Raw genomic sequence first — 17,645 nt, 5'->3', positions numbered from 1 at the left:
CAAATGAGCACCACCAAGATCCAGTTTTCGGACGTAGAAATCACTAGAAATGAAAATCAATTTCAAACCAACCTCTATCGAAAACCAACCGACAGAAACAATTTATTGAAATTCGATAGCCATCACCCCATACCCCTGAAGACACATCTGCCATATTCACAGTTCCTCAGGGTACGAAGAGTGGTCTCGCAAACTCAAGAATGTCAAGAGCAATTGACAATTATGGCAAAAAGGTTCCAGGACAGGGGACACCCTGAACGAACGATACAACCAGCACTGACTAGAGCACAACAAACATCCAGAGATGAACTATTAACGAACAAAACAAAAGAGGCTACCAAGAGAATCACATGTGTGAGTAAATACTCAAATGTAAGCACCCAATTCAAGAACATCATTAGAAAACATTGGCAAATATTGAAATTGGAAGTGGATTTTAAAGGCATCTTTTCAGAAGAACCACTGTTTGCATTCACGAGAGCAAAAAATCTAGGAGGAATGTTGAAGCATCCTATTGAGCGACCTCCAAAAAGCATTTACCGTGGAACCATCCCATGTATGAACTGTAGCAGCTGCCATAACATCATGAAGGGCAATGTAATATCCCATCCAATGAAAGGATTCCAAATACCGTTAAGAGTCAATGGGACATGCGACACAATGAACATAATATACATGTTAAAATGCCCCTGTGGCGCAGTGTATGTAGGCCACACTGAGCGCAAACTAAAAACGCGCCTCACAGAACATAAAAGTAACATAAGAACAGAATCAACAAAATCAACGGTGGCAGTCCACTTCAAGGAAAAACAGCACCACATAAGCCAACTGCGAGCCTGCATATTGGAAATTGTGCTCAAAACTGAGGGCACAAGCAACAAGAAAAACCTACTCAAAAGAGAGAATCACTGGATTTATTACTTGAACAGTCTGAAGCCCAACGGGCTTAATGATCGAACTGAATTTTTGTGCTATTTATGATTTAGTGCGTATATCTTTGTCGAATTGTAAAAACCCACAGCGTATATGAAACACCACATTGCATGAAGTTTCTTACACATTCTTTAAACCTGTCAGGCACCACATAGTAAGGGCGCGCAGTCAAATTCACGTACATCGCCAGCACAACGTTCAGGCAGCGTTAATAAAGTTGAGTAAAAAAAACGAAGTAGAGCAACCCGCATGCGTCAAACAGCGGGTAGAAAAATGAACACACTTGACCCCGGCGCCATTAGAAAATACAGCATGGAGTTCGCGTAAGCGGTTTATACAACTAACAAGGTGAGCGTTCAGAGCACTAGCATTCGCTAAAGCTAGCCGCGTCTTATAAGTTTAGCACAACCAGCATAAATGCATGCAAGCGATGCGCGGCTTAGAAACGTTAACATGAAAGTGTGCGGTTAACTGGTACATCAACACCGAAGTGCGAGTTCAGCAGTAGCATTACATTGTATCATTGAACGCCGAGCACATATTGAACCAAGTTTGTAAAACGTTTCATGTGGCAGCTGTTTCACGTGTTAATAATTATTGAACCATGTTATGTATTTTTGAAATTTAACGTAGTCAGATACAAAGAGGGTGGTAATGTTAAACATTGTGAATCACACGTAATACTGCAGGCTAAAGCAATTTTTGTTTTGTTTAATTAACTTACAGATTTCCCTGATGAAGGTGCTAGACGCACCGAAATGCATTGGATATAATTAATTTGGGAACCAAACAAACGATGTCAAATGAAATATTCAATATGTGAACTTTCCGATAAATGTGGATTATGATGAAGCAATAAATTCACATATACATAATCACAACGAAGTTACGTTTGCATTGATCAGAGCTGGAGATCCAGCAATCTTCTTGTGCCCGGGGTGAGAGGACTATGTTGTAATAGTCCTGCGACCATTGGATTATTCGAGTACACTCAGGGAGGAGAGTGATACCCATGGAGCACGGATAACTTAGTTAAACTTACAGACTGTGCACATCCCATATTTTGAAGTGACATAAACATCTAGTCAGTAATTATTTGTTGCATTTACTGACCCTTTGCACTAACTATATGTTTTTTATCTATTGGAAGTGTACGGCTATTGAATAAAATGTATTGTGCGTCCACTCTCCAATTTTAATATGAGCACTTTCTCTCACCACTCACAATCTTTTTATGCACTGCTTCCAGTTACCAATACTTGCCAGTCAACAACTTTATGAGCCCACACACTTTACAGCTAGACTCTAGTGAAGTGGTTGCACGGTGGACTCTCCACTCTGTGAAGTGACCCAAATGATGGAAAGGGCGGCACAGGATGGGTAACTGATGGTAACTTTACATACTGTGGAAGTGTCCTGTTGTATTCCATATTCACACATAGGATATATACAGGCAATTTATCAGGGCACACTTAGGCATGCGACACTGACAATTTTCTAGACCCACAGTTACTCTTTTGTAGTTATATGTTCTGTTTAGGGGGTTGTAACTGTGTTGAGGTCTTTAAATATTCCCTTGGAACCTCCTTTCAAACCTTCTTGTTTTTTATAAATAACTACAGATGTCTTCTCATCCAGTCATCAATAGGGGTAATGTCAGATGTGAGTGCAGAGTATTCAATATTATTTTTAAATCCAAAAAGCAGAATATCATGTCCACGACTCATATTACTTTCATATTTCCCTATACGAACTCCCCTCCACCTCCCCTTTACTCAACCAAACCCCCTCCTATGGCTTTAAACTCCCCAAAATATCAAATACATTTCTAGACCCTTCCCTCTTCCTTCTGAATCCAAATAACCGTCTAGCATATCCACCACTCAAATTACATTCATATTTCACTATACTAATTCACCACTAATCCTTTATGGGTCCTGGAGTAGCGTGCTACTCAATCAAAAAGCGCTATGACTCCTCGTCAGGGGTAGTAAGCGCTTTATAAATGCAAACCTTTTTCCCTCTTCTATCCCTCCACTATCCTTCTCAATCCAAATAACTGACTAACATATCCACCACTGGTATTACTTTTGTATTTCACTATACTAATTCACCACCAGTCCTTTCGGAATAGCGTGCTACTCGCAGAAAAAGTGCTTCAACGCCTCGTCACGGATAGTAAGCAGAGCGATATAAATGCAATTACAATACAATACAATTCAACACAATATCTCTTGTTGTAGTTACAGCGGAATCGGTGTATCGACTGGTATACAGGTGATACCCCGGGACACAGTGGGGTAGTCCCCTGGTAACATCCAGATTGGAGCACAACAAATCAAAACCAGTCTACTGGTCATTGTCCCCCTGGCTAGCACCAGCACTTGCTGTTACTAGCCAGGATGCAGCAGTGCATGACTTCTGGTGAGACTTGGCAATTCTTTAACAGAGAGCCGGCAGAGCCTGGCCTTGAAGCAGACATTGTGCTATCCGCGGTATCTAAAGAAAGACAAAATAACTATCTAGTCACTTATCTGGGGGTGGCAGGCGCTCATAAGGGTATTAGTAGCGAGGCACTAGCAGCCATGAAAAGAAACGGCTGAGCTTTTGAGCCTGGTGTTGGCCAGGGTAGGAAAGGTCAAGTAACCCAAAAATGCGAAATTAGGCGGAAACCCCGGCACTGGAGCCAATAGAAATAGTCTGTTCTTTATGTTTACTTACTTTCTTTGTCCAATAGGGTATTTCTGTCAGTGATGTCTGTGTTAGCTTAAAGGTGATCAGCAAAACATCTGAATAGTGGGCCGCAAATGCAGGCATGTTCTCTAGTTTCATACAGCATCTGGTGCCAACGAAATAGCGTCGGGTCCTAGATTCCACACACCTGGGATGGGGCAGAGACGTTTTGAGGCATGGGCAAAGTGGGCAATGGCCCTTCCAATGGGCTCCTCGGGGAAAGTGAACTTTCTATCTCACTTCTGTATCTTCAACTTTAACATATAATTCAATATTGGTAGGCAACATAGGGCTTGAATGAGCAAACAGATGGGAGTAATACAATTCAAACATATTCCAAACAGGATCCCCCAAAATATTTTTCATCCATCTCCCCCCAAAATCCTAAAGATGACACTGTACTGGTGGTATCATGGTGCAGCTAGATAGATCCCACAGCGGACAGAAATGCAAAGAGGCAAACAGATTGCAAGACCACACACCAAAACACATGTGTTAAAGTGAGGTTAGGTCACCTCTGGCACCAAAATTCAAGATAAGAAACAAGTAACAAATGTATATAGTGGAATACACCGACATTAAAAACTCCAAAATATCTATCTGCAGCACTCAGACAAGAACTGAAGTCTGAAATGCTGTATTTTAGACAACTAGGAAAAGAGTGATGCTGTTCACTCTTCCCTCTCTGCCTTCCCTGGAAGGTCTTTGAGTCCTTACTCAGCGGTAACTGAATTGCCCTCCTTTGCCACCCACCTAAGGGTACCATTCTTCCTTCGGCAACAATGGGGGCCATTATTTGTGATCTACTAATATTTGGTCTAACAGTGTGGCATCGTTTTCAAGCTCATTACCAACCACAGGGGCAGCCCAACACACCTGAACCAGGGGCAGTCAGTGTATAATCCTAACAATGGTTCAAGAAGCAATTTGCTTAGAAATACAATATTTACACACCAATCCAGAACACAGACAGGGCAGATAAGCAACAATATAGAAAGAGTAAAGAAAAAGAATGCCCATATGCAAAAGACAATTTCTGAAAGATTATCACAGATTATATATAAAACAATTAAGACAATAGCGCTCAATACAGTATGCTGGTATACAAACAATACATATCACAAACCAGACAGGTGGCAAACGAAAAATACATGTTACAATAAAGGAACAACATGTACAAAATGAATGTGTCCTTAGTTAGTTTTATGGCCACATAAGCGTCAACGGCGTTTCAACCACTGTAGAGTTACACGGTCATTATCAGGACTGAGGATTCCATTGAGCGTCACAAAAAGTTCTATTTAAAAGAGCAATCCAACCTTATTTACTTGAGTTGGTCAAACAAGAATTTCAAAATTTCATTAAAATGGGCGAGTATGACTTCAACCCGTCCCAGGGAAGGGTTAGTTTCAAATTGGCTGCATCTATCCTTATGATTAGGAAAATAATGTCCGGAACCAGGTGAGCAAATCACCAATGTACTTCCACACAGCAGTATGCGAGCACATCCGTACTGCAGCAGCAGTACGGACGTAATCATAAAGATAGATGCAGCCAATTTGAAACTAACCCTTCTCTGGGACGGGTTGAAGTCATACTCGCCCATTTTAATGATATTATGAAATTGTTCTTTGACCAACTCAAGTAAATAAGGTTGGATTGCACTTTTAAATAGAACTGTTTGTGACGCGCAATGGAATCCTCAGTCCTGATGATGGCCGTGTAACTCTACAGTGGTCGAAACGCAGTCGACGCTTATGTGGCCATAAAATTAACGAAGGACACATTAATTTTGTACATGTTGTTTCTGTTTCTTTATTGTAACGTGTATTTTTCGTTTGCCACCTATCTGGTTTGTGATATGTATTGTTTGTATACCAGCATACTGTATTGAGCGCTATTATCTTAATTGTTTTATAATATATAATACATTTGTGATAATCTTTCAGAAATTGTCTTTTGCATATGGGCATTCTTTTTCTTTACTCCTTCTCTATTGTTGCTTATCTTTCCTGTCTGTGTTCTGCATTGGTGTATTGTATTTCTAAGCAAATTGCTTCTTGATCCATTGTTAGGATCATACATCTTTTTCCAGCTAACCAGATTTTGTGGGTTAGCTACAAAAGTTCAGGCAAGTAAAGGAAGGGAGCAAAAGTGTAGCGTGTGGGTGTGCTGGTGAGACCCACAATTTGGAGTAGATGGGTCCGAAATCTATGAGGTAAGCTCAAGGTTCGCCAATGAGAGTAATAATTCAGCAACAAAAAAAAAGTGAATGATTGATTTCCTAAGTTATTGATTCACATCATTCCTATGCACACAAAAACAACAGTTTCTGGATCTGAAACCCAATACCCTATAAGTGTTGTTTCACTGTCCGTCCCACGTGGGACAAATCTTTCAATGTAAATCAATCAGGGGCTGTCCAGTATAAACTGGGAGTGGTGGGAATCCTAGTGGCTTCCCACCAGCACAGTAGACCTGAGGGCCTCCCTGAGCACCAGCAGACCGTTTCTTCTGCTACCCAGTTTCTTTTCCCTCTCCCTGTGCCCAGGGTTCCCCTGATTCAAGGTTCCTCATAGAGCTGCCGCAGATTCAGACAGGTATAAATACTTGTCCCCAGCTCACGGCACACCGGAAATTACGCAGTTGAGGCGCCAGACCTAGGAGGAACTCCCAAGGAGAGGGTCCCAGCGACAGGGCATGTGCATAATGCGACACTAAGGGGGCTGCCCTATTACAGGGCCCACTGCGTGCGCCGCGGGCGGCCGCAGTCACCCCTTCTACGCAATCCCAGCTGCTACAAGGCCCTCAGTCCCTCCCAGACCAACAGCAGCCCATCCCCTTCTCCCTCTGCCCACCCCGTTTTGAGGGTTTCTCAGTGACCAACATTAGAATGACCCATGTCTTTATCTCCACCCCCCCACGCCCTTCCCCCGGCTCATGAGACCACATCCCTCTCTGAGCAGCAGCAGCCCCGCTCCTCTGTCCCCTATCTCCTCCCCTCAGGGAAGCACGTGACCTCACCTTGCCTAATCCTCAGTAGGTCCTGCTGCACGCGCTTCTTCTCCCAGGCCATGTTGTTGATGTGATACCTCCGGGCTTCCTCGATGTCTTGCAGGCCATGGGAGAGCCTGACGTCTGTCCGCCGGTCATCGCGGCGACCGATCTCCCATTGCTTATCCGTGGCCTGGCCCTGTGTGTTCGACCGCTGCATCTCTGCGAAGGCTTAAAAACAGACATGATTTTATGTCAAATCACCCCTGCTAACCATCTCTTTATGCGAAACAAACTGCAGTGGTCAATAGTGGCCAATAGTCTTAAAACGATGAACACTCTGAGGGCCATTTACACTTGGTGGTCACACTGCCCAGTCACCAGTGAAGGGAACACCTATCCTACACCTGTAGAGGATGGTTCACCACACTTAAAGCTTTTCTTCATTGATGTAAGAATTTTCCCTTTACCACATTCCCTATCATCGCCCCAGAGGTGACTCCCACCAGCCTCCGGCAGTCACTTTGGGGCCCATGCTGCCATATGTACCTCCAAGGAATGTTACATTTTCATTATTTCAAATGCAGAGAGAGGAGCCCCACAATCCAAAGGGACAGAACTCCGCACTAGACTTTCCAGTCGTAAATAACTCCATTTGGAACCACTTGTATTCAGTTAACTGAACATACAGACATCCAATCACCTCACATTCACACCTCCAGTCTTGAATGAGTCGATTGCTGCACAGTAACTCAGGGGCATATTACCGAGGATGCGTTGGAAAACGCACAACGCACATTCCCATATCGCCGGCTATCGCAGGATTTCATCGCCTTTTCAGCGCGCAATTATCAATGCACATCAGGCAGGCGAATAGAAATCCGGCGATAGTCGGCGATATGGCACATTAGCGCATGAAAACAAATGTTGTTTTCACGTGCTAATGTAGGCCTTGATAATATGGGGGGGGTGGATTCAGCTTTATGATCCACACCCCCATGTTATCAATGCCTAACGCCTGGTCAGAGCAGGCGTTGGGAGACCTGCGATAAATGAGTTTATCGCAGGTCTTTTCCTCCCATCGCCTTCCTTGGTAATAGGGTGTTCCCACCTCCAACCACATTTTTCATGTGGTTGGACGGGGGAACACCCACTTTGCATGTCATTAGCGATGTGTATTGCCGACATGCAAAGTGGGCTTGGGGCAGGCTTTAAAATGCCCTTGGTAATAGGGCTCTAGCTGTATCGCCGCTTTCTCGGCACAATTCGCAGAGAGAGCGGCGATACTTGCCCTTGGTAATATGCCCCTCAAATCTTTATATCTCCAATTTAGAACTTTTTTCCCATCAATGTATAAAAAAGAATTGCAATTGTTTCATGAGTTTGAAATGTCATTAATATAAAAAGGAGACATAACATTTATATATACATAAAGACTACATAAATGCAATAATGTAAAGGAGAGAAAACATACATCTGTCAATAATTCGGGCAAATTTGTAAGAATCAGTATAAACGCCACGTAGCAGAAATCAATGTATTTTCTAATGTGATCAACTGTGCCTCAAATCTAAAACGCAGTATGCGTCAACGTGTTTTTCTGAGGTTTATGAAATATGAAACCATTTTCTTCAAGACAACAAGGATATTCCCCTCACAAGAATATCACCATCTAAAATATCCAGCGGGTAGCACTCGGTTTATTGAGATTGCGAAAATACACCCACCGTAAACTTGTCTCTGTTGCGAATAGTAAAATATAAAAACCTTTCTCTTAGTAGATATCCACAGTCAATGAGAATCTAAAATCTCTAATAGTACTTTAAAAAGTTATCGAGTTGCCCTGTTTGAATTGGGGGACCACCGTCTAGTAATTCACCACTAATCCTGTTTGAGTTCCAGAGTAAGCTCTTTGATGCCTCGCCTGGGGTAGTAAGCACTATATAAATGCAATTACATTGCATGGTCAGTGAGGCAAAAATGTAATAGATAGCAGGACAGATCGATTACCATAGGGTATTGGATTTGGTGAAGTTATGATGAATTGTGAAATAGCCGAAGGTAAAATGTTGATGTATATTTGTTTTTAACCATCATATTCATTGCTATTTTTATTGTTGCTTTTACTGTTAACTTTTTAAGTATTTTGATAATTCAATTTTATTTTGAACTATCAATAAATGATACAATATGACTCTGACATGCTAGGAGTTTTGTTCCAACATGTCAGGGACACTTTTGTTGTGATTCTGTGCAAGATCACCGTGCATTATATATTGTAGCTAAGGTGATGGGCAGAAATAAGATGGTAAGGGAGGGTTATGCCCACATTCCTTTACGAAGGTAGTACAACAGTCGCGGCCTGTAGTACAACAGTCGCAGCTTGTGCAGGTAAGAGCGTGGGGCTGGGTTGGGGGGGCAGTATTTCACAGATGACCACGAGGGAAAATGTAATAAATAATACATTTCCCCTCGTCGCCGTCAGTCGAAATCCCCCTGGCCCCGACCCTGCCCCACCGCTCTTACCTGCACGGACTGCGGCTGTAGTACAGCCACAGATTAAAAGCATTCTATGTAGGAGCCAATGAAAAGGGAGTAGTTCAAGAGTAAGATAAGATATTTGAAGACCCCTGACGAGACTTCACTAAAGAGTAGCTCATGAGCTACTGGTAGCTCTCCAGCTACCTGTAAGTAGCTCTCCTGCGTGCAGCCCACTTTACTAAACTAGAAGCTTTGGCTTGGTTGAATTCATACATGTATAGCAAAATTCAAACAAAATGTGTGCATTTTCAGGACTCGTAAGCTCAAGTTTGGAATAAAATGACAGAATTTTCAAAAGATATTTATGGATGATTTTTCATTGATAAATGAGAAGGCATTGGATATGCAGGGCCCGATTCACAAAAGTAATCTGAGACAAAATCCTAACTTTACGACTTTCTGTATTCACATCGTGCATTTAGGAGTAGTAAAGTTAGGATTTTGTCTCAGTTAAACTTAAGTTTTGGTCTTAAGTTTAACTTAAGACCAAAACTTAGGTTTAACTGAGACAAAGTTTTGGTCTTAAGTTTAAGTTTTGGTCTTAAGTTTAACTTAAAACCAAAACTTAGGTTTAACTGAAACAAAGTTTTGGTCTTAAGTTTAAGTTTTGGTCTTAAATTTAACTGAGACAAAATCCTAACTTTACTACTCCTAAATGCCCTTTGTGAATACCGAAAGTCGTAAAGTTAGGATTTTGTCTCAGATTACTTTTGCGAATCGGGCCTGTAGTATTAACTGTGTGCCAAGGGCTTTGTAGCTAAGCTGTCATAAATTATGCACAAAGAGGCTTTCTTCAATAGCAAATACTTTTTTACATTACTGCTTGCAGCTGTGCCTGATGAATGGAGGTGATCACTGCTTGTAATTTTGCAAATGGTAGCCGCTAATGTAATCTGGTGAATGTTATAACACTATTAGTAGCTCAGGATAATTCTCATTGCTCATAAGTATCCCTTATTACAGAACAGGTTGGAGACTCCTCTCCTAGACAATGATGCTAGTAGTTTTATTAATTGAAGGTAAAGGAGACTGGTGGAACAAGCAACAGGCTGGTTACTTAAAATATGCAAATCTGTTTTATGAGAGAGGTGAGATGAAGAAGTTAATTTGAAGCAGAGTGGGTGTTGAAGAGAGACAGTATATAGGTGAGTGGGTGGGGCACGGGTGAAAGGGAGTGTGTACTGGAGAGTCAGTGGTTTGTCAGAATCTGGTGGAAGATAGTGGTTCGTGGATATTTCTTCAGATTAGCTTTGAAACTAAAGAGGACATACGAGGGGTAGATAGTGGAACAGAATCCAGATTTGAGTCAAGATCTATAAAGAAGGTTTCTTTGTCTGAAGTTCTTGGGATTATTAGAGTATAATAATATGCAAACAGAACAAGCCACTTACTGTGATGGAGGTGTACTTTAGGATGTGTGTGCATTAGTGCGGGCGCTTTGTAAGAATATTGACAACAAAAACACTCTCCTACAAAAATACTGCATCCAGAACATCAGCTATCACTATACCGTAAAGACAAGTATAGATGTGCTACTCTTCACGCCACATCTATGAACCTTGAAGATATTTATTGTCCTACAAAAATATTGCATCCAGATTACTGACTACTACAATATTGTGAAGGTAGGGGCGATGAAGATATAGCTGCAAGGTATGTAGATATGGAGTTGTGAATAGCAAACCTTGACTTCCTTCAATGTACTTAAATTCACAATATTGTTGTAATCATTGTTTTCTATGCAATATTTCTGTAGGATGATATTTAAAACTCTGTATTATGGTGGTACACTACAAGGAGGGTTAGGACGTGAGGGGTTTATTTTGATTATCCATTTGCTATATCTTGTGCATGTTACTGTGGGTGGATCAATGAAGGTGGTGTGTTTGGTGGCGAGAACAGTTAGTACTGCAGTGTCTTAGTGGTTGATCTAAGTAGCGGTAACTAGAATCAATTATGGGGACAAGAGTCAAAGTATACTTTTAAGTAGGTGTTTCAGTGCATATAATATGTTACCCAGCATTTGCATAGCACCCACCTACCACCTGTGCCGCATTGTAGCTCTCAAAGTGTTTAGGTGATTACAAACAAGCCTGTATATTTGGTTGGAAGAGTGTGTTGAATTACTATGTTCTATGTGGCAAGAGTTGGATATGATGTAGGAGCTCGTTATGAGTGGTGTGGCTGTGCCACTACAGATTTAAGTTTCTAATTATGCTTTTGATGTTTATTGAATGTTGATGCCTTGTGAAGAACATATTGGGATTTTTGTTAATGGTAATGTTTGGGGGTGCATAGTGTTTATTGCAGACATAATGAGTGACCAGGTGTAGCACCTGCAGTTTGTAATGCAGAGGAGACTGATGATCTTCTGACGGATTATACAGAGGAGGAAAGCTACTTGGAAAAGGAAGAGTTAGTGATGGTGACAGTCACAGAAGCTCAAATGTGTGTGTCGTGGCAACACACTCACTGCTTACTGACCCTTCAAGGATGATCCTGATCAAGAGAAGCCTTTTTATCCAAACTAAATATCCAACGTGTTATTAGCAATATTTTGACGTTTTTTATATATCTGGGACGGTTATTTAATATATTTTACTAAGTACTAAAAATATGGATATGAGGCCAGGCACATGTTACTCAGTCTTGCTTAGGTGAGTTCAGCTTCTCAATTTTTCTATGATCCTGAAATTTGCAAATACAAATGGGTTCAATCTGGGCCAATAACTGGATTGTCTGACACTGTATTGAGGTCAATATTATCAACCTACTGAAATAGTGCGTCCACTACATTACCTACCGCTACATTGTCAAGGTAAGTATATCATTTCGATTTGTAACCCCCATCAACTTACCTACACTTCTCTTGTTCTAAAGTATAATTTTTATTGACATTTCAAAATATAGATCACATTTTGAATCAAGGATTACTTTATATCGTCATTTACGGAATAGCCACATATAACTAATAATCACCCCCATCAGGCTTAGCATATGTTATAACATACACTTACCTTGTTAGGTGATGGTTAGCTTGATTTAGTGGATGCAATATTTTTGTCATGCAATATAAAACATGCAGACCAGCCAACTAAAACTAAAATGTCTCTGTGTGAGGAGGAGTCAGGGCCATGGAGGGGGTAGGGCCCATGTCCAAAAGTACCTAAGAGGCACTTTTGCCCCCGCCCCACCCCCAACCACCCTCCTCCCAAAAAAACAGGCATTTGTAATGCAATAGGTCTCGCATCTTTTTAGAGTTAGAGCTACTGGCGTTGTAAGGGAAAGGTTTGGTGGTGGATTTTGCATCTGCCCTTGCAGTAGAATTTTCTCCTCCACCAAGGCGGTGGGAAAAAATTGACTACATTTAGAATACTTTGCTAGAGCGGAAGAGGTTACAGAGCACTTAGTTGCTCTGATGGCAGGGTAGGACTGGAGCTAGTTGCATCGCCTCCTTGCCATTGGAGCAACGAAGAGCTCTGTAATCCCGTCATTAAAGCCCCATTTACCTAGGGGTCAATTGGACCCGGTTTACCCAACTGCATCTGGTTACTAGCCAACTATACGAATCCTTGAACCAGTATTGCGGTAGTGCTAGAGTACTATCATATCCCTTTTTGGTCCGGATGAAGTGTCACCAGACCCCTTAGGTTGCTTCTTTGGCATGAAACATGTCGACCCTATGCACCACAATAGCCCTATAGGATCATTACATCCAGCCGGGGCTCCCGATTTTTAGTTAGGCTAATGCTCCCTGGGAATAAAAACATTAGTAAGTAGGGTTGCTCTAGGCCTATTTTAATCTTCACACTCACCGCACTACCTATCCCACACACCCGCACTCACCCTACGGCTTCATCAACAAAAGATCTCCGCCAAAGAGCCCCTTCGCGGGTGCCCGTGGGGCATTGCAGCGCCGGCCCGACGAGGAGCAGGCCCAATGTTGAAGCATGACATCCTTCAGGGTGTGTGATTGCACTTTTTAGAATGTCCTGCCTTTCCCGGACATAAAAAATAAATTGGCCTAAATGGTAAGAAATTGGGCGATTTCTGATTTTCCTTAGACTGAGGCATAACACTGGCCCTACAGACTCCTTCTTGGTCAAGTCCCTGCAGCCCCTATGGGGATGGGGCCTCGAACCCTCAAGGCCCCACGACCAGTCCTTCAAGAGGGCCCCCTTCATCCCACTAGATATGGAGCCCTCATACAAGTAAGGAAAATACCACTCCTTTAGGTAGCAAAATAACTTCAGAATTAGGGTGCCCTTCAGACCCTTGGCTCTGGAACCACTGCACGTTCAATAATAATAGATGTATCCCTAGCAGTACCTGACTCCTAAACGAGGCGGATTTCCAGATAAACACGATAGTAAAAAATAGACTGCAAGACTTCATATGTGGTCCGCCGTGTTCTTTAACGTGCGTTTTATTATGGAGTAGGTATGGAAATATGATCATCCGTTTAATAACATGGGTGTGTTACAGGGGGTAACGCAAAATGATGAGGCCTCCCTGCAGAATGTGATACTGTGTCGATTTGCAACATAAAGCCAATTAACAGCTAAAACATGTGTGTACTTACAGAGAAATACACATGTTAACACCTGAGGGGCACACACATGGCCATCTGTACAGTGAGTAGCATTCCTGAGGTTACAAGTAGAGTAGAAGTCAAAGGGGTGACTCTGGAGTGGACAACATGGCCTCATTTCGAGGAAAATCATTTTGGAAGGGCGCCCATACAAGGCGTGTTTTGTGACAAGAAACGCTCCCTCCCCACTCAGAACTAGAACCAAACTTGGTTTGTATAGTGCTGTTGGTGTGCCAAAACTAAACACTTCTTTAATTTAAAAATTCATCACACGGCTTGGGTTTCAACAATACATGTGTGCGCCTGGCTTCTTGAGAAAACGGAGCAATTCACGGTGACCAGGGGAGCGGCACGTGCCCTCCCGGTGGCAGTTGAGACCGGAAGAGGCGAGGAGGAGGCAGAAGTAATGGAGGGGAAACAGCCCGGCCTGCCTCCACCCCACGTGCTCAATAAATAATGCTCCCCGCGACATCTCCATACTGCACATCGCACAACATTAACCACTTCGGTAGTCATGTGCTCATGACGGCCTGGAGCTGTCAGAACGTTGCCACTCCGCCCCGTGCGATTAATTCCCCGCCTGTGCGGGCGAATCAATCAGTGGGAGTTCTGACGAGTCCAAGCCGTCATGAGCACACGCCTACCGTGACTCATGACGGCCGGGAGCCGTCATGAACACCGCGGGGCTGCGCCACACCCAAGCGCAATGGTTACATCACAGAACAAAATTCCCATTCACAGAATAATGCAACCGTCATGGTGCATTACAGCATACCGAGCACAATAAACAACTCACAGCAAAATACATCACTTCACGGGACAATCTAGCATCCAGAGCACACTACAACAAAGTATATCACATTGGGATATATTTATATCACAAGTTTAGTTTTTAAATCGTTTTTAAATTTATATTGCGCAACAGCTACCCAAAAAGGGTTTCCCGGCGCAAGAGGCAGGTCTATGCGTAGGAGACAGAGAAAGCATTTTATCTGCCTAGTTTTAGTTTAGTTTTCACAACACAGGACAACAACTTACATGACAGCAGCGACAGGAAAAATATTGCAACACATTAATGCAAATGAAAGAAATATTTAAAAAAACGACCACGTCTCGCATCATTAGAGCTCATCAAAGCACAACAGAGCGCACCACAGCACAGTAAAGTGTGTAACTTAAAAAAGAGGACCGCCATGGCACGGTAAAGCACAGCCGTATTAGAAAGTCACGACTCACAATAAAGTGTTTCACACTCACAGTGACACTATCTACACCAAAATAAAGTGCATGGCAACATAACAGAACATAGCAACATCACAAAATAAAATGATGGACAGAGTGTTGAAACTTTTCAAACACTCACTCCCAGGCACAGATCTGGGTTTAATTCATCGTTCTTTTGCTCACCACGTCACCCCAGTTTGGACCCTACCATATGCAAATTAGGCTTGACCCTGTGCCTCATGAGAACAGTCTAGCCCGAACTGCCAATCCAGGTCCTTTCTGGACTGGAAACAAGCACCCTGGGACTGTTTTCGGGGTATCACCCCTCATCAGCCAGGCTCGATTGTATCAAGTGGCACAGCATGCAAGGGACCCACGTCTGGGCATGCCCTTAGCCACTTAGGGCGCACATGGCAACATCAACATATAAAATTATGGACGGAGTTTGGACTGGACTGTTCCCATGGGGGGCGGGGTCAAGACTGATTTGCATATGGCTGGGTCCAAATTGGGGTGACGCGGCAAGCAAAATAACAATCATGAACCCAGATCTGTGATTGGGGTGAGTGTTTGGAAAGTTTCAACACTCCATCCAACATTTTATTTTGTGAAGTTAACACAACAGAAAACACATCAGCAAAAGTAAGTTAAGTGCAGCACATTCAAGCACGCCAGAAAATAACAGACATACCGCAATAAATCACATTATAGCACAATAAAGTACACCACACTAGAAGATAATAAAGGCCATCACAAAAACCACATATATAAAGCACAATACAAGAAAACACAACATAGCACAATAAAGTGCAGCACTGCGCAATAAAGCACTTTGTAAAAAAAAAACTCACACAATAAAGCACACCATAGCATAATAAAGCACATCCCCTTAAAAAACAGTTTAACCAACGAGGTACATCAAAGATAAGGCTCCCTGTTTTCCGTTTTTACAGATAAATACAGACGGAAAACATTCATTTTCTTGTCTGTATTTATTTTTAAATGTAGATAAAAACGGAAATTGGGTTGCTTTTAGAGTAATTCTAAATACTGTCTGCCATGACTGTAAGGCCAATAGCTGTGTGGATTGATAGGTAATGGCGTTAAAAAAGAAGGAATTTTAGTAAAGCGGCTTTAACAGCAGTAGATATGCCGCCGGTTGATGCAGAAATGTGCATATTTTCATATAAGTGCATTCATTTATCTTCTGCTGGTGCTCACAGCATTGAAACCTGGCAGGCATTCAAGCATGAGTGCATATTTCTCGGTTAAATAAATGTGAAAATATACTCATTTCAGCTTCATTTTTGCACAAAACCCAAAATAAATATGGATAAATACAGATAAAATTAGCAAAAAATAAATATGGATAAATACAGACGGAAATGTCCCAAAAATAAATACCATAAAACCGGGAGCCCTAATCAAAGACAATAAGGTACATCACAGTTGAGAACATCCCACACAATATGGAGCATGCCCTACAAGATCATGCACAGGGGACAAAAACACAAGACAAATGCACAGCTCTGGTCCTCGTGCACAACATCTGCACTTTCAACATAGCTGGTATAATGCACACTCTTCCATCCATGGCATCCCAAGGAGTAGCCTGCTACCCATCCACCAAAGTGCTACAGCTCCTAGTTATAGGTAAAAGTTGCTATACAAATGTAATTAGAATGTAGGACAGGACCCTCGCGCAAAGTGTGCTTTGTGGCATAACGGCCAGAGCTACCGACTTTGAAACTGGGGAACCAGGGGCCAGATGTATGAAGCTTTTTTCAGCTCGCAAACGTCGCTATTCGCAGAATCGAGCCGTTTGCAACACGAAGAAAAGCATTTTTAATGTACAAAGCCCTATTTGCGATTTAGTAAGCTATTACAGAATTGCAAATTGGGTTTGTGAGTAGCTATTAGGTAGGGCGTCCCTTCCTAATAGCGAGTCGCACTGGAAACAGGAATGTTTTGAGACCAGAATGTGGCCGCAAAACATTCGCAGTTACCATCAACTTCAAATTGGTGGAAACCCTTTCGCAAATGGGAAGGGGTCCACAAGGGACTCCATTCCCTTTGTGAATTTGGGCAGCAACATTTTATTTTGATCAGGCAGTGGTGCAGTGGTCCCACAGACCACTGCCTACTCTTCAAAAATGAAAAGGAAACTTTTCAATTTTGGTTTTTAAATGCATCCTGTTCAACTTTTAGGAAAACGGGCTGCATTTCAAAATAAAAAACTGCTTTATTTAAAAAGCAGTCACAGACAATGTGGTCTGCTGACCCCAGCAGGCCACCATCCCTGTGAGTGCCGAACATTCCCAATGGGTTGCACATTGTGACCTGCCTCATGAATATTAATGATTCAGGCCCTTGTAAGCCATTTGGAAATCGCAAACAGTGTAAAAGACACTGCTGTACAGAACTAGTTGTGATTTCCCAATAGCTAATCACAAAAACTCGCTATTAGGAAATCGCAAACGGAAGTCTATGTACATCTGGCCCGAGGTTCAAGTCTCGGTGTCTGCTCAACATCCTGTAATCCTGGGCAAATTAGTTAATCTTTTTATGCCTACCAAAAATAAATGTGTCCTCGTGAAATCTAACCGGTGCTCGTGTAAAAAGATCCAAT

General features: G+C 42.3%; 1 protein-coding gene across 4 annotated transcripts in view; it reads right to left on the bottom strand.

The window, feature by feature from the left end:
- CCDC190 (coiled-coil domain containing 190) overlaps window positions 1–17,645 on the bottom strand; it is a 430,479-nt gene that overhangs the window by 173,638 nt on the left and 239,196 nt on the right. For all 4 annotated transcript variants that reach the window (XM_078659212.1, XM_078659215.1, XM_078659216.1 and 1 more), the window contains exon 2: window positions 6,691–6,891. In XM_078659212.1, coding sequence (XP_078515338.1) covers window positions 6,691–6,880 — 190 coding nt within the window. In that variant the 5' untranslated portion in view covers window positions 6,881–6,891. The remainder of the gene's footprint in view (window positions 1–6,690; window positions 6,892–17,645) is intronic.

Source organism: Lissotriton helveticus, chromosome 1_1 (assembly GCF_964261635.1).
Source record: "Lissotriton helveticus chromosome 1_1, aLisHel1.1, whole genome shotgun sequence".
Classification (NCBI taxonomy): domain Eukaryota; kingdom Metazoa; phylum Chordata; class Amphibia; order Caudata; family Salamandridae; genus Lissotriton; species Lissotriton helveticus.
Note: the sequence above shows the minus strand (reverse complement) of the source record. Positions and strands in the feature narration are given on the sequence as shown.